General features: G+C 57.2%; 1 protein-coding gene and 1 long non-coding RNA gene across 15 annotated transcripts in view; both read right to left on the bottom strand.

Moving 5' to 3' along the window:
- ADGRB2 (adhesion G protein-coupled receptor B2) overlaps positions 1-12,275 on the bottom strand; it is a 36,664-nt gene extending 24,389 nt beyond the window's left edge. For 10 of the 14 annotated variants that reach the window (XM_027965367.3, XM_027965368.3, XM_027965369.3 and 7 more), the window contains exons 1-2: positions 12,109-12,275; positions 4,481-5,306 (exon numbers count right to left, since the gene is read on the bottom strand). In XM_027965367.3, the coding sequence (XP_027821168.2) occupies positions 4,481-5,291 (811 nt within the window). In that variant the 5' untranslated portion in view covers positions 5,292-5,306; positions 12,109-12,275. Of the gene's footprint in view, positions 1-4,480; positions 5,307-8,999; positions 9,333-12,108 lie in introns of those variants that run through there. The other 4 variants (XM_042245006.2, XM_042245007.2, XM_042245009.2 and 1 more) reach the window with 1 other exon arrangement.
- A 3,087-nt stretch (positions 12,276-15,362) lies between these two features.
- Positions 15,363-19,395, bottom strand: LOC132659239 (uncharacterized). Its single transcript, XR_009599444.1, has 2 exons — positions 18,935-19,395; positions 15,363-18,437 (listed from the first exon to the last, which is right to left on the bottom strand). It is a non-coding gene; the product is annotated as an uncharacterized LOC132659239 (long non-coding RNA).
- Positions 19,396-20,954: the final 1,559 nt, after the last annotated feature.

The raw sequence follows: 20,954 nt of genomic DNA, 5'->3' as shown, positions 1-20,954 counted from the left end.
TCTAACAAATCGAGAGAAAGGATGAGCGTCAAGCTAGAATCTCTTATTTTCTTTGGTTATCTCCTATTTCAGATAAGTGATACTTCTTTTCCCCTGATGATATTTCTTTTTACTATATTAAATTTAAAAAGCCATTTGATTTAAAGAAAAAAATTCACAGGCCAGTGAATTCCTATTCACTCCTCAAAACCCAACTCAGAATCACCTTCTTTAGACAGCCTTCCCACCCCTTTGTGGTTTAATCATTCACTCTTCCTCCTCCCTTGACATCCAGCACATATATTTATACCTATCGCACTAAGTTCTGACAACACACACCTATTTATTAGGGGTTTACCATGCGCCAGGCACTGTGCTAAGCATTAACCCACATTCTCTTGCTTAATCGTCACCACCACTCTTTACAATAGCTCCACTCTCCTCATTTTATAGGTGATGGTACAGGGATGGGGAAATATGCCCGTGATCACACAGCTGGTCAGTGGTGCTGTCGGGGATTGAACCTAGGGCTTGGCAACTTCAGCCGGTGGCCTTGACCCCCACTGAACTAGTGGTCACTCTCCCCCACCAGAGGGCAGTTTTGTCCAGTTCACCTTGGATCTCATTCACTCAGAGCCACTCCAAGGCCTGGCACAAACTGCATTCTGATGAAGACTCAAAGACGTGTGTGATGGATGGACTGGGGCTCGGTCCCCTCTGAGATGTCTGGGGTGGGGGTGGAGGGACTGAGTCCCACTCCCCATCCCATGAGGGAGCACACAGCTTTCTAGCAGCACAGATCTGGCTGGAAGGATCTTCCAGGAAATGTACCATGTGTGCTGGGCCTCGCCCTTACTCTCTCTGAGAGAGGCCCTGCCTCCTCCATGTCTATACCCCAAAAGGCAGGTAGGGTCCCTCTTCCTGACACTAGACCAGGCTTGTCAAAGGAAGACAGCAGGGCCTGACTGTCGAGGAGAAAGCCAATCTAGGACTGGGTTAGGCAGGTGAGGGGCAGCTTCCTGGAGCAGACAGGGCTTGAGCTGTGCTTGGAAGGATGGGGCAAAGGATAACCCAGGGTAAAGGGCATTCCAGGTGAGGGAAACAGCCCAAGCGAAGGCAGAGAAGCCAGAAAGCAGAGGGTTCCAGGGCCAGTAGGAGCCTGGGTTGAAAGGCTGAGAGAGAACTAGAGAGGAAGCGGGTGTCAGCTGGATCAGGGGCGAGGCTGGAATGCCAGGACGAGGAGTCTAGGCCCTAACCGGGGCTGAATCAGGGAAGGGACACACACAGAGAACTGGGGGTCCTGAGGCTCCAGTGGGGCACGCCTTGTCCAAGTCACCCAGCAGCAGTGGCAGAGCAGGATCTGAAACCATTCTTGCCCACCCCAGGCCCAACACTCAGGGGACTTCAGGCTCACCTGGTGGCCATGCCTCTGGAATGGAGCCTGGATGATGGGAACGGCCTGCCCGCAGCATGCGGCCAAGGGTGGGACAGCGCCCCTGGAGGGAGGCAGGCTGTGTGGCAGAGGAGGGAAGGGGGTGCAAGGACACTTCCTCCCAGATGTCTCCTGGAGCAGCCACACCTCAAGTTGAGGATCAGTGGGCAGAACTGCAGGTTGATGCCCAGCTCCCGGAAGCTGGGCTCTGCAGTGGGTACCACCTCTACCCTCCGTCTTCCAGCCCTGGCCTCAGCCAGCCTCCGTGCCCGTCCTCCGCGGAGCTCCTTCCTGCCTGCCTTCCCTTTCTTCCTCCCCCCGCCCCCCCCAACAGATTGCGGCAGCAAGATGGCACAAATTTATGGCTCAACTCACCAAAAATAACAAGAGATCTATCAAAGGCAGTTTGCGTGAAATTAACAGGCGTCTGTACCCTCTTGTCAAATGCACTCGGTTCTGAGGCGGGCCCAGCCATGCCACTCCCAGCCTCATCACTCTCCCAGTACCAACCCAGCTCCACCCTGCTTGGCCTTGCGTTGAAACTACCTGGGAGGCCCCAGAGAAAATGAGCACTGCTCACCTTGCCCTGGTGCCTGGCGGAGGGGCTGGGACAGGGATCTCATGCTTTCTGTTCACCACCATCCCACTGATCTTGTCCTCAAGCCGGGAGCCCCATGTGTGCCAGCCAGTTCTCCTGCAGCTGGTCCAAGTATCCACCTGGCCCAGTGGGGAGGAGGTGAGGGGAAGCATGGAGGTGAGGCCAAGGGTTTGGCCGAGGTGATGCCACCACTGGGCACAGAGTGCTCTGGGTCCTGATGTTGCCGCTGGGCAACTCAGATGCCCCCCGCCCCATGGAACCAATTGAATCAAGTGCCCATCATCTCTTGACCCAGAGAGGGTAAGCCCAAAGGAAGAGGTGGTGAAGAGGAAGAATATCTTGCCTACCAAGAGAGACAAAGGGGCTGTGCCACCCCAGCTCTGGGCACCAGTGTGCCCTGTGAGTCCACTTAGAGCTGATGCCACATCACCACCCCTCCCCCATACAACTCCCTATGAGAGCCCTGCCTGCAGACCATCCCATGGAGCAGCCTGGCAACACGCCAAGCAGGGCAAGGGGCATGAGCTGGAAGCCCAGGGTTGCCTACTCAGAGAAAATATCAGGCTTCATGCCCAGAGACAACCAGCATCCAATCTCCACCCATCCTCAGTCCCAGAGGACCCTGCAGAGGCTCAGAGAATGATGGGAACAATGGTGCCCTTCCCGTCACCGGCCCCCTCTGACCCCTAAAGACACCCCAGCTACCAACCAACTCCTGCTTCCGGCTTCAGCCAAGCCCAGCTGGCTGCTTCTGGCTCTGTGCTCCACATGGCAGCCTGCCCGGATGGTGCCCGCCCAGGAGAGCAGAGCCTCTCTCCATCCACTGCGGACCACTGGGCCTATGGACCACAGGGAAAGCCAGACAAAAGAACCTGCCCTCTGCCGAGCACAATGGGGGAGGCCCCCACACCGTGACAGGCAGTGGCGGCCAGGCAGGAGGAGCCATAAGCCTCCTGATATACGCCTGGCGCTCTCTGCTGATGTTCGACAAAGAAGCGAAATTCAATTTCTTCCTGCAGGCACTAAATCCCAGGCCAGCCTCCAGGGCTCGTAGCCTGCCCACGGACTGGCTGTCACTCCGATGGCTTCATCGACTGCTGTGAGAGGCCAAGGTGGCCTAGGGGAGAGGCCAGAGCAAGGCCACTGGGCACTTGCCACGGATGGGCACGATGCCAGAAGTCTCACGGGGGAGGCTGAGAAGCGTCTCCCCCAGAGCCCTGGGAGAGGCCATTGTCATGATAAACCATCTCTAATTAAACCAGGGCTATCTTCCATTTTACAGCCAAAAACACTGATGTAAGTAAAACAGTATCTACTCAATGTAACAAAGACAGCTCCCAACTTCCGGGCTCTGTCTCCAAAGCAGGCACGGGAACAGTCCTACTCCTTCAATGCTCCCAGCAGCCCTCATGCAAGACCCCTCGTCTCCCTGTCAATATTCTCAGCCTGATCCAGAAGGTCCCTTCTGACTTCTGTCCATGCATGAAGCCTCCCAGTGGTTGACCAGCACTTGTTATCCCAAATGGGGAAACTGAGGCCCAGAAAGGGGTGGGGGTGGGGGAACTCCTTGTTAGTGAGCTAGAAACCACATCCCAAATCTTCCTCCCTCCCACCCCCACGTCCTGAGCCCCCTGGCCAGTCCCTGACCCATTCAGCAGACATATAGGACCCAGCTGAGGGTCTTGGGGCCTTGAAGCTGCAGGAAGGAGAATCGGCAGAAGGTGGCTATGGCTGCGGGAGCTGAGGTGGGAGGGGCAGCAGGCAGGACTCAAGGGCTCAGAGAGCTTTTGCCCACTCAGCAGGAAGCTCCAGAAGCTGGCGGCCTTGGTCCCAGAAGACGTGGGCCCAGAGGGGAAAGACAGGGGATTCTGGGAGCTGAGCCAGGCCAGCCCTCCAAGGCAGCCTCGAAGAAGCTAGGCCTCTTCACATTCTTCTGCTCCTTCCTCTGCCCTGACCCTGGGGCCACAGGCAAAACTCACTGACCCGTGTGGGCAGGAAGATGTCCCTGCACCCTGCCTACTCCAGCCTCCAGGCAACCTTGTCCGCCTGCAATGCCAAGGCCTGCTGCGGTCATTCCCAGCTTTGAGCCTCTGTACACGCTCCTCTCTCTGCCTGGAATGCCCTCACCGCTGCTTTGGCTTGGCTTGTTTCCACTTGTCCTTTTCATCTCTGCTCCCGTATCCCTTCCTTCAGGAAGCCTTCCCTGACTGCCCAGCTAGGGGCTCCCCTCCCTGGGTTTATCATGCTCCTTTGCTTGATCTGTGCCCCCATTCATCCACCCAGACTGCAAACTCCTCCAGAGGGAGGTCTGACCCTCACCCCAATCCACTTTGGTGACTCCCACATTTGGATAAGGCAGAACCCAGAGGGCACACTGGTGGACAACCACATGAACACCCCAGGATCTGCTGAGATGGGAATCATCAGTCCTCCAGACACCCCCGCCTCACCTGGGCCCTGCTCAGACTCACCATATCTCATCTCCGTGGTGAACAGGTCATTGCTGCTCCCCGAGTGCAAATCAGCCTCGGCAGGTGGGGCAGGGCCCCCGGGCACCAGGGCATTGGACAGGGTGTGGGCAGCAGGCGGACCCGGAGGCGTGGTGGTGGCGGCAGGGCCGGCCCCCGCCTCACCGGGGCAGCTGCAGCCCGGCTGGGCGAAGCCACAGGCCCTGCCGGCCGCGCGGCTGCACTCTTCACTCCAGCGGCAGAGGACCCCACAGGTGAACTGGCTGGAGTTGTTGTTGTTGATGAGCAAGACCTCGACGAAGCGGAAGGCCAGGGCCGCGGGCGCCAGCAGGCGCGGGGCCTCAGAGGGCTCGGCCGACAGGCACAGCTGCACGAAGTTCTTGTCGAAGTGCAGGAAGGTGAAGGGGCCAGAGCCACCACAGAGCTCCAACCCGGCGGCTTCCTCCTCCTCCTTCTCCTCCTCCTCGGGCCGCCCCAGCTCCGACCCCGCCTGGGCCTCCGCCTCCTCGGGGCTGGGCCGCAGGCAGGTAAAGTTGACCAGGTAGTGGTCCAGGGGCAGCAGGCGAGGGGCGAAGTGGGTGCACACCTGCTCCTGGCGGTTGAAGCGCAGGTAGAGGGAGTACTTGGTCGGGTCTGGGTTCTCCAGGGTCCAGGAGCAGCCCGAGGCGATGGTAGGAAAGAGGTCCTGCAGTGAGAAGGCCCCGTAGAGCACGCCTGAGGCCAGGGCGGAGCAGGCGCTGGGGGCGGGGTCGAAGGCGGCGGCCAGGCGCAGGGACAGAATCACAGATAGTAAGAGGGGACAGGCTGGGGTCATCCTATGTCCCTTGCCCTGTGGAGAGAGACAGTGGTCAGTGGCCCCAAGCACAGCCAGCATGGGCTCTGACTCCCCTGTGGCCTGCTGCAGGTTGTAGCCTCGTGGCAAAGACTAGGTTCTTTTGAGTCACCCAGGTCCACCTGTGTGATCTTAAGCCAACAGACTTGACCTCTCTGAGCCCCAGTTCCCTGACTTCTTAAACCAAGGCATACAGGAGATGGTCTGGAATCTCATACATCCCTAAGAAACATTAGTTGTGACTATGACTATACCGTTCCTCCATCAGTCCCATCCACCGCCAGCATTTTAGCTGATGTTTAGACCCAGCCCCAGCCCCAGCCCCACCACGCAGCTTGTATTATTCTCCAGCACGGCGCTGCTCAGAGTCGCAATGTGTCGTGATCGGCTGTGAGGCGTGTCACACACAATCCAGCAGTAATTGTCAAAGTAGCGATGTTTGACAACGATTTGCTTTTTTATAAATCAGAGCAAATCAAGGTTATTCCCGGAACAATGTCATTCTCACTCACTCTGCTTTACTGAGTGGGAGAGAAAGGGGAGGAGTTACCGCCCATGTGCCAGGGACTGAGCACCGCCTGAGCCGTGCCCATGGGAGGGCATCGCAGGCATGAAAGTCATGAGTACCGCTGTGTGGACTTCCTGCTGGAAACCAGTGGGAGAGGCATCTGCAAAATGGGTACCTTGCTCCCCTCTAACTCCTCTTCCCCTCCAAGGGTTATCCTCCAAGGCCTGGCTTCTGGCCTGCTAGGGCCTGGCCCAGGGAGGCCACCGAGCCGTCTCCCTGCTCTTAGCTGCCAGAGCCCTTTCCTGAAAGTCTGCGTCATCCAGTTGAGACCACTGTCCCCTGCTGTCTCCCTAGGGCTAGCTCGCTCATCTCATGAGACTTCAAGCTCAAGGTGGGGAGACCAGAGTTCGTTGATTTCCACCTCCCCCCAAAGCACTAAGCTGAGCTCCCAGCAGCTCTGAATGGACTCCAGGCACGGGACGGTAACTAGGACCCGAGTTGACAGACACACAAAGCAGTCACCCCCTTATGGACAAGGGATGTGGGGGCGCTGCACGTGTCTCTCACCTACCAGGTCAGGCAGAGCCACTGCCCACGGCCTCCACCCCAGCTGTCCAGATGGCAGAGGGCTTCACCTGGGCTGCCTGAGACCCACTTCCAGCCCTGCCCCCAGAATGGATCCACACTGCCTCCCTCCTCCATGCCCAAAGCATAGCTCACAGCACTGGATAGGCCCCTAGAGTCTGCTTGTTCCACATTAGAGGAGAAAAGATGAGGCTCCGAGAGGGGAGGCAGTATGTTCAAGATCACCCCCAAAGAAGCCAGGCTGAGACTGGAGTCCAGGAACTGAGGCCCCAGCCCGGATTCTCCTACATCCACCCATAACCTTCTGCTCTGTCCCCTTCCCTGCTACTCAGGCTTCAGGCCCAAGCTCTACACAAACCTAGGATAACTCACAGGGTGTGGCTAGGTTGTCCCAGGACACAGCTGCTCCCCCAGGGAGCTGTGGCTGTTCAGGGGTCTAAATAGTGGCCAGAGGCAGTGAGGGGGTGGGGGGCTATGGACAGGAATTAGAACCCCAGAACTTCAAACCCTGTGCAGCCTCCAGGGAACGCCTCACTGACCCAGATCCCATGTGCTGCCACTCTGAGCCAGACCCCAGGCCCCGACCACAGACACACACTTGCCCATCCTGGGCCACAGACAGGAGGGGAAGCAGGTTCCAGGCAGGAGCATTGATTGGGGAGGAATCACCCCAACCCTCCTCCAAAGACCCTCCTGGAGTTATTCAGCAGAAGCCAGGATAGGCTGCGCCTCTACTCCACCTGCCCCCAGAGCTAGAAAAGGGACCAGGCCCCTGGCCTTCTTGCTCCACATTGTGCCTGTCCCAAATCAACCGTCCAGCCCAGCCAGCCTGCTGCAGCACCAGGCCCCAGCAAAAGCCAGCGACTGACGGTGAGTGACATCCAATCCCCCCGCTGCCCCCAGTTATTTTTAAGCAGGCTGCAAAATTCAGGCCATGGCTACTGTTCAGTAGAGGGGAGGAGGGGGCTCATTATAACTGGCCTTGTCTCCCCCACTGAGAGCAGATCAGGGAATCTCCACGCACAAACTCACCAACATCCCTGTGCCCTGCAGACATACACACAAAAGCATGGATGCACAGACACATGTCTAGCCAGGCATTCTGCATGTGAAAAGATAACACATGCACAGAAATCAGCGTAAACCCCAGATGAGTGAACTCAATGCACACGAGGTGCACACACTCACATGTACAAGGCTGTCAAGAGCCAGACACTCATACACATGCATAGAGATGCAAATGTACTCTCTACTGTGAACACACACACAGGTGTTTGGTTCTTTGAAGCTCAGCCTATGACAGCTAAGTAGCACGCAGGATCTGACCTGCTGCTCCTTCCTTGGTGTTCCTGCAACAGCGGCTCAGGCCTCCAGTCCCCCCTCCTGAGACTCCCCGGCTCCCGCAGACTCCATAAGCTCCAACTTGCTAAAAAGCACTACGTCTCTTATCCTTCAGAGCCACAGCCCGGCTTCTCCAGAACTGAGCCACCTCTAAACCCTGCCCAAGCCCCCTACTCCAGTCAGTCTCCTTCAGACACCTCCCCTCACATCAATTCTGGTATTTCACCCCGGGTGTGTACGACTCCTGTTGTTCCTGCAGTGACGTAAGACCTTTTAGGGGTCCCTCTTTATATCACTCCCCACCCACAAAACAAGGCCAGGAGCCCAGTTCTAAGCTGGGTCAGAGATTGCCTCCCCTGGGAAGGGACCTAGAAGGACCCCTGTCTCACAGGCAGCTCAGATGGTCACCAGCTGTGAGTAGCCTCCCTGAGCCTCAGTTTCTCCCTCTGTGGAGCAGAGACCCAATCCCTGCCCTGGGGTTCCCAACTTGGAGCCAGTCTGTGGGGGAGACCCTTCACACCATCTTTTTCCCCTTTACCCCCCTTCTCAGAACCTCAGTCTCTCCTCTTTCCTGCTGAGAGTAGAGTTGCTGCCTCTGAAGGCTCTTTGGGTTAAATCTCAGGGTAGCTTTGCCACCTGCAAGTCCAGGAAGACCACCAAACCTTCCAAGCACAGAGGCGGACAGGAGGAGTATGGAGGTCAGCTCTGAGGAAGAACTTCCCGGGTCCGGAGGTTGACCAAGGGGATAAGCTAAAGACCCTCAAGACCTCCCTCAAGACCTCTCTGGGCTGAGAGGGGTGAGGAGCTGGTTGGAGTCATCTCATTTTCAGGGACCCCCTCCTCCAGCCACCAGCTCCCTGCTGCCACCCTAAACGTGAGAATCCCATCCTCTCTCCAAGCACACTCAGGCCCGCTTCCTCCCTGACCCCACAGGCCTGGGCGTCCCTTCTGCACCAGCGAGGGAATCTGAGGCTTTTCCAGCAGCTGGAAGGACCAAGACCAGACTGGAGCGGGAGGGGGCATGGTGGGTAGCGCGGCGGGGAGGGGCACCTCAGGGCAAAGAGCTGGGTCTTCGGGATCCCTGGGATCGACCCCTAGCCTCCCGATGGCTGGAAGCAGGGGCGCTGGGTGGTGGGAGCCGGCTGCCCCGGGCCGCGGGCGGGGGAGGGGCGGCGGATGGGGGAGGGGGCGCGTCCGCGCGCACATCCGTCGCGTTTATCCACCTGGCAGCTCCAATTCGCCTGCCTGTCACTCACCCTCCGCCTCCCCGGCGCTCGCTGCGCGGCCAAGCCCAGGCCGACACGCGGGCGGGGACCCCCACGCAGCGCCTCGAGGTACCCCGCCCTGGCCCCGGCCGGGGGCTGGGTCTTCAAGGACCCCTCTCGCGGAGCTCTGGCACCCGGAAGGGCACACACCCTCCATCCAGCCTCGAGAGCCGACGGGCCAGACTCAGGGGAGGGGCGACCCTCCCCGGTGCCGCCCCTCCCTCTTCGGCGGGCAGAGTGTGAGAACGCGGGGGCTCCAGGGCCCTCCCGCACACCTCTAGGATGAGGTCCCCTAGCCCCCCGGGCGGGGGGTGGCGGTGCCGTGGAGGCGGCGGGGGAGGGGTCGGTGACTCAGCCGCCCTCCGCCCGCCTCCCGGAACTTTGCAGCAGCTGGAGCCGCCGTTGCTACAGGAACCGAAAGCTTTTGTTCCCCAATGTCAGGGTTGCCCCGGCAGGCGGGAAGCTACGATTCCCCGGTGGGCCCCAGACCCAGCCACGCTGCCCAGAGGGCTTCCGGCCCAGCAGAACGTCATGGGTTCGAGCCTTCTCTCTGCGCCTTGCCCGCCAAAGCCAGGTCTCTTCCAGCTCTTGGGGGCCCTCTAGCCAAGCTGCCCCCTAACTCTGACCTGGAGCACTATCTGCCCTGGAAAGTTCCTGATTTCATCTCTCCTCCCTCTGGGGGAGGTAGTGGCTCTTCTGTGCCCCCATTTGCTCCTCTGGGACTGATTCCCCGTGTGGGCCCCCACTAAGAGGCAGCCTACCTTGGGGGACCTTGGCTGGGGTTCCTCCACCTCCCTAGCCTCTGCACTTGAGCCAGTATTTCGGAGGCCTTGGCTTTTCACCGATGCCCCTCTGATCACACAGGAGTCTAGCAGGGATGTTGAAGGATGGGTGAGGAGTAGGAGAGACTAATGGTCACTGACTCCCTGGACCCATCATGGTGGGCCCTGGAGCTGTTTTCTGGCTTTATTATCCTGGAGGCTGGAACAGTGTCACAGAACTTGTCCTGCCTTTCTCCTCTGGGATTAGGAGTGGTGCGGAGTGGAGAGGGGCTTGACCTTGGCCTTGAAGAGGAAATAGCCCAACACACCTATCATTGTCAAGCATTATTAGGTGCTAGACTCTATACAAATCTACCTAATACCATTAGATACCATTAGATATATGAGGCAGTTATCACTGACCCATTTTATGGAGGGCCAACTGAGACTCAAAAAGGTTACATAGCTTACCCAGGTCACCCACCCAACCAAAAGCTGAGTTTCTAATTACTTACTCAGCTCCATTTCCTGGAGGTTGGGAGAGAGAGAAGAGGGCAGGGACTAGCTGGGACCTCACTGTGGATTAGAGAAATGCCTGCCACACACACCCACCCTAGACTGGACCTAGCTCCTTCTGAAGAGTGATGGGGGAGGGGGAAAGAAAAGGGGAGGGGAAGACAGACAAGAGAAGAAGAGGGGAGAAATCTGTCAATCTTGGTCCAGGGAAGACCCTCCCTCAAGCCCCTCTCCCCCAACTAGGGCACACCCTGCAGGGTCCACACTGACCCTCACCCCTGTGGCAGCTCCAGGGATGCTCCCTAGGTCCCTCTCTGTCCCAGGCAAGGCCAAGTGGATTCCCCCCACTGCCTACCTCAGGCCCAAGACAGAGCCCACCTTTGGCACACCTCCCCTGCCACCTAGTGGGTACTGCCATGGGGTAGACAGACAGAGGCTCCCCGGGGACACCTGCCCAAGCCCAAACAATCCCAACCAGACCACCTCAAATCCAGGGTCCAGTCCTGCTGGTCTGTACCTGGGGGCTCACAGGGCTCCTGGGATAAGCCCTCCTGCCCACCCCACACCCCATCCCTAGAGCATATGGCCAGACAGCTAGGACTGTTCCCGCACTGCTAGCACGAGGGAGCACCCGGCCTCGCCCACCAACCTCCTCTCCTCAGGGACTTCCCAGTGCCAGTCCCGCAGCCACCGCTGATGCTCGGGCTGCGGAAACCTAGGGTTGCCCGCGGGAGGAAAAGGGGCGGCGGGGCCAGGACTGCGGGCAGGGGGCGCCAGAGGACGCCCAGGGGCCCGGCCGGCAGCTGGCGAGGCGGGCAAGCGGGCAGCATCTCTTGGCCCGGGAGCCCCTCCCCCCACGGGCACCAGACCCTTCGCCCGCTCCGCACTGGCCGTGGCGCGGAGGACTTCCCTCGGACCCAGCTGACTGCGGGAGTGGCCGCCAACTTCAGAGCCTACAACCCGCACCCCCACCCCCGCCATTGTGCCAGACCCCGGGGCTGCGGGAGGGTGCGTTTGGTGCCCAGCTCTATGCCCTGGGGGTGGAAGGAGAGGAATGGGGGATGGACAGAGAGACTCTGACCAAAGATGGACAAGGGAGGCAGGGATGCGGGGCCAGTCGAGATCCCAGGCTGGAGAGGAGGGGGCTCAGAGGGGGACATGGGGGACACGGCCCCAAGTCCAGGCTGAGGGGGAGGGGACTTGCAGCAGAGATTGGTGAGGGATAGCGGGACGCCCGGGCAGATATGGGGGAGGGGGCAATCAGGGCAGAAATAAGAGGGGGAAGCATGGTCGGGTTACCGGCGCCGGGAAAGGCAGTAACTCTGGGCAGACATGGACGGGGGACGGGAAGGACTCTGTGCAGAGATGAAGTGGAGAGGAGGAGCAGGCTTCAGCCCCAGACGAGGAGGGGAGATTAACGGGGGAGACACAGTCGAGTTGCAGGTTGGAGAGAGGGATTCTATTGAAGGGTGGGGGCGCAACCCCGGATCGAGGCTCAGATTGGGAAAAGACTCCAGGCAACGATGGGGGAGGTCTGGGTCAGAGCTGGGGGACGAGGGCGAGGGGCTTTGGCAGAGATGGGTAAGGAGGAGGGGGACAGAAAAGGGACTCACCAGAGATGAAGGGGACCTCGGCCCCAGGCTTGTAAGTTCCCAAAGAGATGCGAGCGGGTAAATAGATGCTGAACGAACTCAGTTCGGGAGGGGGAGAATTCAGCAGAGGTGGGTTGGGGGAGCGCCCCTAGTCCGGGCCGGTGAGGAAATCGGGACCGCGCCGGGAGGGCTCGGTGCGGGCCCGGTCGCGGTCTGGGGCCGAGCACTCACCTGGGCGCCGTCAGCAGCAGGAGCGGGGGCCGGCGCTGGCGGAGGCGGCCACGGGGCGCAAGTTTGCCATCCCTAAGGCGGGGGCTTGGCCGGGCGCGGGGCAGCTCGCTGCAGCCGCGCGGAGGGCCGAGGCTCCCGCTCCGCGGAGCGGCGGGTGCAGAAAAGGCGCCGCGGAGCCGCGCGGGGCGGGCGGGCGCCGGGCCGGGCGCGGGCTCCTGCCGCCGCCTCCTCGCCACGCCGCCCCCCACCCCCCGGCTCCCCGCTCCCCCGCCCTGAGCACCGCCCGCGCCGCGCGCCGCCTCCTATTCGCGGGCGGCGGCCGCAGCCCAGGGCTCTAAAAACCGGCGCCGCATCCTCCTCGGTCTCCGAGCGCCGCCGCGGCCAAACCAGGTTCCTCCGGCCGCTCCGGCCGCTGCCCGCAGCGCGCGCCGGGCCGAGTGACGGCCGAGGCGGGACGCGGCGCCTGCGCGGGCCGGGCCCGGGAGGGGGCGCGCGCCGGGCTGGGCGCGAGGAGCCGCGGGAGAAGGGGCGGGAGGGGGGTGAGGGGGGTGGGGGCGACGCGCGCCGCCTCCTGTTAAAGGGGGAGCAGCGCCAGCCGAGCCAAGCGCACCCTCCCCCTCCCCGCCCTGGGCCCCAGGCGCCGGCGCGGGAGAAGCCCCGGGTAAGCCCCCGCCCCTCCCTCGGCCTCCTGGATCGCAGGATGAGGCGATCCGCGACACCACTCCGGAGATACCCCGGGCCCGAGGCATCTCGCGCAACCAGAGTCTCTGGGACCCTGAGGGCTGAAGCGTTACCACCCCCATTTCCCCGTGTGCACTGCAAATTGCATATCCCTGTGCATGCAGGTGCCACTCGTGTGCGCTGAACTTTGCATATGCTTATGCATACAGGTGCCCTATGTGTGCCCTGCAATGTTGCCTGACTCTGCATGCAACCGCCACACACAGGCACGGTGCGTTAACGTGTGCTCAGGTCCTGCATGCATGTTGCTTGTTCCTGTGGGTAAGGATGCTATATATGTGCAAGCTTCCAAGTGCCACGTATGTGCTGAATGCTGCGCATCACTTGTATGTAGGAGCCACACATGTTCACTGCAGTGTGCTCGGTTTGGTGCATACTCTTGTGTAAACTGGGCCGTGTTGCATGTCCCTAGGCACGGGGATGCTACACGTGTGCGGTGTGCTACATGTTTTCCTGAGTGCCTGTCTATTCCCTCAAGTGCCTTTCCCTGTGCCAGGGGCGCCCCCATGTTGCATCTGTTTGTGTAAAAGCAGCAGAAACCTACAGGCCCGCCCCCTCCCCATCCTGGCAATGCACCCAGGAACAGTTGGGTGGGGCCAGAGCCCACACGGTAAAGATGGCACTCAGGGAGATGCCCATCACTTGGGGCCCTGGTGGGGCAGTTTGTGGCCTGCGCTTGTTGCCATCAGGAAGGTGGGCAGACCAGGGACACACCACTTCCGCCAAAGACAAGTAGGTTAATCGGAGGGCTCTGGTCAGAGGAGTAGCCAGCAGGGGGCAGCTTTGCAGTGAGGGTGGGATGGTTTCAGGAACTCTACTTTTTGAAGATTGTCTGACCAGGAGGAGGCCAAACCTGGAGAGCAAGGAAGTCCCCAGTCCACCCAATCCCAACTCCACTTCTCTGCGGGAGCACCTTGAATTTGTGTCTCCTGGATATGGGGCAGGATAAGACCACTTCTTCCCAGGGGACAGTACCAGAGAAAAAGCCCCCTGTTCCCTCCCCCCGTCTCTCGCCTCTCCAGCAGTCTCCGTGACATTTGTTATGAGTGTTTGTGAGAGATTATCAACTTTAATAGAAGGAGGTAATAAGGGGTGATGAAGGAATCTCACCTGTCACCTTAAAGGAATTTATGAGGTTGGATGAAGCCGGCAGGAGGGCTGGCACCTTTCCTTTCCCAGCGAGAGCCCAAGGAGGCCTGTGCCTTGGGCCTAGCACCAGCAGGCAGGGCTCCTGGGTTCTTACTGGGCACCCTCAAGCACACCCCAGGTCTCTAGGTTTGGAGGTTCAGCTGCAGAGAGGAAAGCTATGCCCAAGCGGGCCTTGCCATCTGCACGGTGTGTTGAGAGCCATCCCAAGGGCAGTGGGTGATCCTGGGCCTCCTTACTTGGGCACTGAGAGGGGCAGTGGGGTGGCTGGAGTTGAGGTCCTAAGGAGATGGGCAAAGGTAAGGAGAGTGCTCAGGACACGGGATGCCCACGACGAGGTAAGGCCCCTGTCCTTCACAGCTCCAGCCCCTTCACTCCTACCCAGAGCCTGCCTTCCTCTCTATGAATATTCACAGTATTAGTATACTAAAGCCCCAGAGCCCAGAGAAACCCAGGGAAGGGCTCTTGCAGATGTGATGCAGCTGGATCCCTGAGGCCCTCCCCCTTCCCCTAGGATGCAGCTGGGTGCAGGGGATTGGGAGGCCTGGCTCCTGAGAGACAGCAGGCTTTTGTCTATTTCTCTGTGCCTTCGTAGCCCTCAGAGTTCTTGACCCCATTCTTACAGCCACCAAAACATATGCCGTAGGAGAGACAGGTGGTCAGACAGAGAGAGGGACTGACAGAGATGGTACCCTATACTTGGGGGGTTCACTGGGGCAGGGTGGGGAAACCAGCAAGGCAGGAGGGCCTTTGAGAGCAGGGTGGAGAGAGCAGGACCTCCCAGGTGTTGTGCAGAAGCAGGCTGAGTTAGGTGGAACCTCCAGAAGGCTCTCTCAAGGTGCCTCTCTGCACTGGGGCTTCCACCTCCTTTTCCGGGAGCCCCTGCCCTTCTACACTCACGCTGGTGATAATGCCACCCAGGAGGACTTGGAGTAATTACAAATCGTTTCCATATTCAAATCCAGCTGGTTGAAGAGAAATTACTTCTCTAATAGCCCTGGCAGGGGTGGGAACAACAAGTCTTAGCCCCAGGAGGGCCTGCAGGGAACCTGGCTCAGAACCTGGGCCAGGTAAGGGGTATCGGCCAGAGCTTGAGCACAGAGGGTTTGTGGAGGGTGAAGAGACATCTCCCATGGGTGCCCACCCCACAGACTTGACAAGGACCATGACTACAGCCCTTCAGCCCTATGGGGGCCCCTTCTGGGACCTCTGATGGGATAGAGGGGGCTGATCCCACAAGGGCATCTAGCAGTCTGCCTGCTCTAATAGTGCCACGCTGGAGGCCCTTGAGAAAATCCTTCAGCTTTCTGAGCCTCTGTTTCCTTATCTGTGAAATGGTATAAATGAGCTCGGATTAAACACATGGATTAGCAAGAGCTTTGCCCCTGAAGAGGGCCTTTTTAAAATAGTTTTGATTACCAATTAATTTGTATCCTTGTTAACAGTAAACATCACCAGTGGCCCAGGCAAAAGACAGCACAGTCCTTAGTGGGACAGCACAGGAGGGGACAGAGGGTAGAGGGGGGAACAACCCCAGCCTTGTGTGCTTGGTCTCAGCCCTGCCTCCCTCTGGGCCCACCACCGCTATGCTTCGTTGCCCTTTAAACAGATGAGAAAATGTTCTTCTTCCCTTCCCAATGATTTATTTGGCCCAGAGCCTGGCCAGGTTTCCTTCTAGCTGGTGGGACCTAGGAGCAACCCTCCCTCAGCCTCTGCCCTTCACTGCCACCCAGCCAGGCACCTACAGCAATCCAGAATTCTGGATACCAAAGTCTCTTTCCAGACACCCACGCCCACCTCAGACACCTATCAGGAGCTCATAACATGTCCCCAAAGACACCCACTTCTATATGACAGTCTTCTACCAGGATCTGTCCCAGAGGTCACGTGACAAATACCTCAGTGTTCTGGCTGTTACGGATCCTGGCGGGGTATCCTGGAAAAGATGGGACGGGCCAACCCTCTCTGCCTGCAAGATGTCCTGCATATCTAGCTCCCATCTCTCCTGCTGCAGATGCCAAAAGAGTTAGGATCCTGGGGCAACCCAAGCTGAATGTTTGTCATTTTCTTGGTGCTATAAGTTAGGGAGAAAAGGGAGGATTAGTTGCTGTCTAGCTAAATCCCAGGTGGTGCTAGTGGTAAAGAACTCATCTGCCAATGCAGGAGATAGAAGACATGCAGGTTCGATCCCTGGGTTGGGAAGACCCCCTGGAGGAGGAAATGGCAATCCACCCCAGTATTCTTGCCTGGAGAATCCTATGGACAGAGGAGCGTGGCAGGCTACAGTCCATGGGGACACAAAGAGTCAGACACAACTGAAGCAACTTATTCAGCACAACTAAATCTTTCCAGAAGGTCAGTGTCTGGTTTGTGTACAATCCTTGGGGTTGCATTCTCTGGCCTCTAGCCCCTGGGGCAGAGGATGGAGAAGAATGTTAGGGTCCTGGGGGATCTTCACACATGTCTTATACTGGAGGATGTGGACAAGAGCCTGGCATGAAGAAGATGCCTTCACTCATTCAACAAATATTTACTGCATGTTTACTATGTAGTAGGTACCAAGATGGGATTATTCCCTGGTGGCGATGGTAAAGAATCTGCTTGCAGTGCAGGAGACCCAGCTTCGATCCCTGGGTTAGGAAGATCCCCTGGAGAAGGGAATGGCTACACACTCTAGTATTCTTGCCTAGGGAATCCATGGACAGAGGAGCCTGGCGGGCTACATACAGTCCACGGGGCTGCAGAGTCAGAGACAACTGAACAACTAAGACTTTCACTTCAGATATCAAGATACAGACCATCAGCAAGTCCTATTGCTTCTACCTCCCAGAACATCTCAGATCTATTTATTCACTCTTCACATCCCCACTGCCAACACCAGGGTCCAAGTTGCCAATATCTGATACCTGAACTCTCTCTTATTTAATTTCCAGATTTCCACTTCTACTCCTCATTCTTCTGGAGCTCACCGAACCACCATTTTTTTTTTTTTTTTTTGGCCATGTTCCCCAACCAGGGATTAAACCCATGCATCCTTTGGAAGCATGGCGTTTTAACCACTGGGCCTCCAAGGAAGTCCTTGAGCCATCTTCTTAACATGTAAATCAAGGGACCCCTTCTTAAAGCCTCCAGTGGCTTCCCACATCCCTGAGCACCATGACCTTCCAGGCCCTGCATGACCTGGCCCTTAAGCCTCTCCACAGCCACTACCTCACCCCCACAGAAAGCTCAGGTGACACAGGTCTCCTTGCTGCTCTTGGAAAACTCCAAACTCTCCTCTTCCCAGCACTTCCCACGCTGACTCCTCATCAGGAAGATCACAGTTCTATTATCACCTCCTCCTGGAGGCCTCCGTGATGACACTTCTAAAGCAGGTCCCCTCCCCTAACCCCCACCCCCCACCTCCTGGCCCATCTACCCTACTCCATTCGCTTGATACCATTGCCTTGCTGCATTTCCTTCCTAGCACTCATTACTCTGAAAATATGTTGTCTGTTTCCCCACATGTCATCTGTTTTCCCCACTGGATTATGAGTCCTATAAAGGCAGGGACCTTGTCCATCCATTCACCATTGGATATCCTGGCACAAATCAGTTCAGTTCAGTCGCTCAGTTGTGTCTGACTCTTTGCGACCCCATGAATTGCAGCTCGCCACGCCTCCCTGTCCATCACCAACTCCCAGAGCTCACTCAAACTCATGTCCATCGAGTCGGTGATGCCATCCAGCCATCTCATCCTCTGTCGCCCCCTTCTCCTCCTGCCCCCAATCCCTCCCAGCATCAGAGTCTTTTCCAATGAGTCAACTCTTCACATGAGGTGGCCAAAGTACTGGAGTTTCAGCTTTAGCATCAGTCCTTCCAAAGAACACCCAGGATTGATCTCCTTCAGAATGGACTGGTTGGATCTCCTTGCAGTCCAAGGGACTCTCAAGAGTCTTCTGCAACACCACAGTTCAGAAGCATCAGTTCTTTGGTGCTCAGCTTTCTTCACAGTCCAGCTCTCACATCCATACATGACCACTGGAAAAACCATAGCCTTGACTAGACAGACCTTTGTTGGCAAAGTAATGTCTCTGCTTTTTAATATGCTATCTAGGTTGGTCATAACTTTCCTTCCAAGGAGTAAGAGTCTTTTAATTTCATGGCTGCAGTCACCATCTGCAGTGATTTTGGAGCCCCCCAAAATAAAGTCAGCCACTGTTTCCCCATCTATTTGCCATGAAGTGATGGGACCAGATGCCATGATCTTCGTTTTCTGAATGTTGAGGTTTAAGCCAACTTTTTCACTCTCCTCTTTCACTTTCATCAAGAGGCTTTTAGTTCCTCTTCACTTTCTGCCATAAAGGTGGTGTCATCTGCACATCTGAGGTTATTGATATTTCTCCCGGCAATCTTGATTCCAGCTTGTGCTTCTTCCAGCCCCATGTTTCTCATGATGTACTCTGCATAGAAGTTAAATAAGCAGGGCACGATACATAGGAGATAATAAATGTTGAGGCAATGAATGGTGAAAGGACAAGCATAGACCCCACCCTCAAAGAGCTTCCACTCTGAGATCTTCAATCAATGCTTGCCCAGTAAAACAAGTGTTTAATAGTTCCCCATGTGATGAACCAGAAGGAGTTCAGACCCTGGGATCACACAGATCTAGACTCCTGCCTCTGTTCCTCACTGGTTGTGCGACCTTGGCCAAGTCACTTATGCTCTCTGAGCCTCAGTTTTCTTTTCTGTAAAATGGAAATAATGATCTCAACCTAAGACAGCTGATGTGAGTCACGTGAGACAATAAAGACAAAGTGCCAGATGCGGGGAGGTGTCATCTGTGTGAATATGAGCCCCTTTCAGACTTACTCTGGGGTGTGGGCTGTTCTAGTTCTGGGTCATGGAGATGACACAAAATGGGGCCCTGGCCTTGAAGCCTTCCCAGTGCCCCCCTCACCTTCCCCATATCAACCGGAGTTCTTATCTGCTAAAATCATTGCAGCAAAGGAGGCGGCTGGAGCCAGCATGTGACCAAGACAGTGTGCACATGTGATTCCGGTAAAGAAACAGTCCGGATCCACTTCTCCGTAGCACCTCCTCTCCTTATTTGGAAGACCAGGTTCCTTTTCTGCCATCCTTGTCCCTGTAAACATACACACACACACAGACGCACATACAGAAAAAACTACATCCACACACAGTCACTGACACACAGACATACACACTTGCCCAGGGCACGCAGGTATATAATTAACCACACACACCCAACCCCAGGACGCGACCTCCTCCACTTCTCTGGTGCATTAGAGACCTGTCTGGCTTACCTATCAGTCCTGTCACCTCCTGATCAAGGCTGCGTTCAGACACAGTCCCCCCAGGTTGACAGGAGGCAGCCCAGGCACTCCCTTGGTAAATTCTCTCTGAGGTTTAATCCCACACACCCCCCAATGCTGCAGGCCTTAGGGGCTAAGAGCCCTGGCAGCCACTCCAGAGTGTGGGGGAAAGTCCCTTGGGGAGGGCCTGGGATAATTGGCAGGCATGGGGCACACTGGCAGTCAGGGGATAAGTGTGTTCCCACCATCTGGGATACTGGATTTTCTCTCGACCCTACCCCACCCCAAGGTGGGCTCTATGCCACCTGGATCCTGCTGAACTGGGCTCCTGCCAAGCCAGACACAACGAGCATAGCAGGCAGGGTGGGGGTGACCTAGAGGGACCCGCTCATCCTCTGTGGGCCTGACACTGTGCCGGCTATTTGTAACTTCTTGTCGCAATTAGCCCCTGGACAGTGAAAGTGAGAGTCGCTCAGTTGTGTCCGACTCTTTGCAACCCCATGGACTATACAGTCCATGGAGTTCTCCAGGCCAGGATACTGGAGTGGGTAGCCTTTCCCTTCTCCAGGGGATCTGAACAACCCCTTAAGTTCAGAGGATCATCCCCATTTCACAGATGAGGAAACTGTAGCTTAGAGAGACAGGCAGAGATAGAACTTGTACCTCCCTTCACTCAGGAAGGTGCTGTGTTAATCCTGCCTCATCTTTGGCCTCCTTGCTATGCCCACCCCCCACCCCCCAGAGGACAGACCAAGGGCCAACTGCGGAAAATAATACATTTCTGGATTAGAGATAATCTTCCGGAGAAGACCAGCTCCCTCAGGGTGAGAGATCTGAGAGGGGTCTGACTCCCAAGTCCTGCTCACTGAAAAGAGAGGCTGAAGCTGGATTGCCTATATTTGGGGGAGAAAACAGGGGTTTTGCTGAGGGTGTTGGGAAGGACATGACACACGCCACATGCCGGCTGACACCTACACACTTCCCTGGCTGGTACAGCCACAGGCCCCTCAGACACCACTGCACAAGGACACAGTCCAGGAGGACATCACTCATCTTTAACATACGCCACATCACGCTGGCAGGAAGGCAATGACTACTGCCAGGTGAGGGGCTGGGGCCAGCTCGCTGCCAACCCTGGCAACTCTTACCTCTGGGGGTCTCAGACTTGGAGGCTAGCCCTGTGACTGAGTCAGGGGGCTAGGGCTCAGGGGAGGGGGCCAAGAAGGCTCCCCAGTGTCGTGTTTGGAGGGGAGAGGCCCTAGGGTGCATCACTAAGGCCGTGTTCTGCACGTCAGAGTGGGAGTGAGTGGGGCTGAGCTTGGGTACACGTGTGGGTGGTTGTGTGCGTCAATGCGTGGGGGCAGAGTCTGTGTGTGTATACGGTGTGCCTGCACGCAGGTTGTGTGTGTGTCTGCCCAGGCCTTGTACGTCAGAAGCCTGGGCCTGGCTCTGGGGATCTCTGCTGTGTCTCTGTGTGTTTGCATGGAGAGTGTGTGGTGTTTCTGTGCACTGATTTTTTTTGGGGGGGTATATATAAATAAATATATATATATATATATATATATGGTATAGAATGAGTATCTGTGCTGATACTAGAATTTGTGCACCCACTCAGGGTCTGGGTGAACGTGCAGGGTGTTGACA

This window comes from Ovis aries, chromosome 2 (genome assembly GCF_016772045.2).
Source record: "Ovis aries strain OAR_USU_Benz2616 breed Rambouillet chromosome 2, ARS-UI_Ramb_v3.0, whole genome shotgun sequence".
In the NCBI taxonomy this organism is placed as follows: Eukaryota; Metazoa; Chordata; class Mammalia; order Artiodactyla; family Bovidae; genus Ovis; species Ovis aries.
Note: the sequence above shows the minus strand (reverse complement) of the source record. Positions and strands in the feature narration are given on the sequence as shown.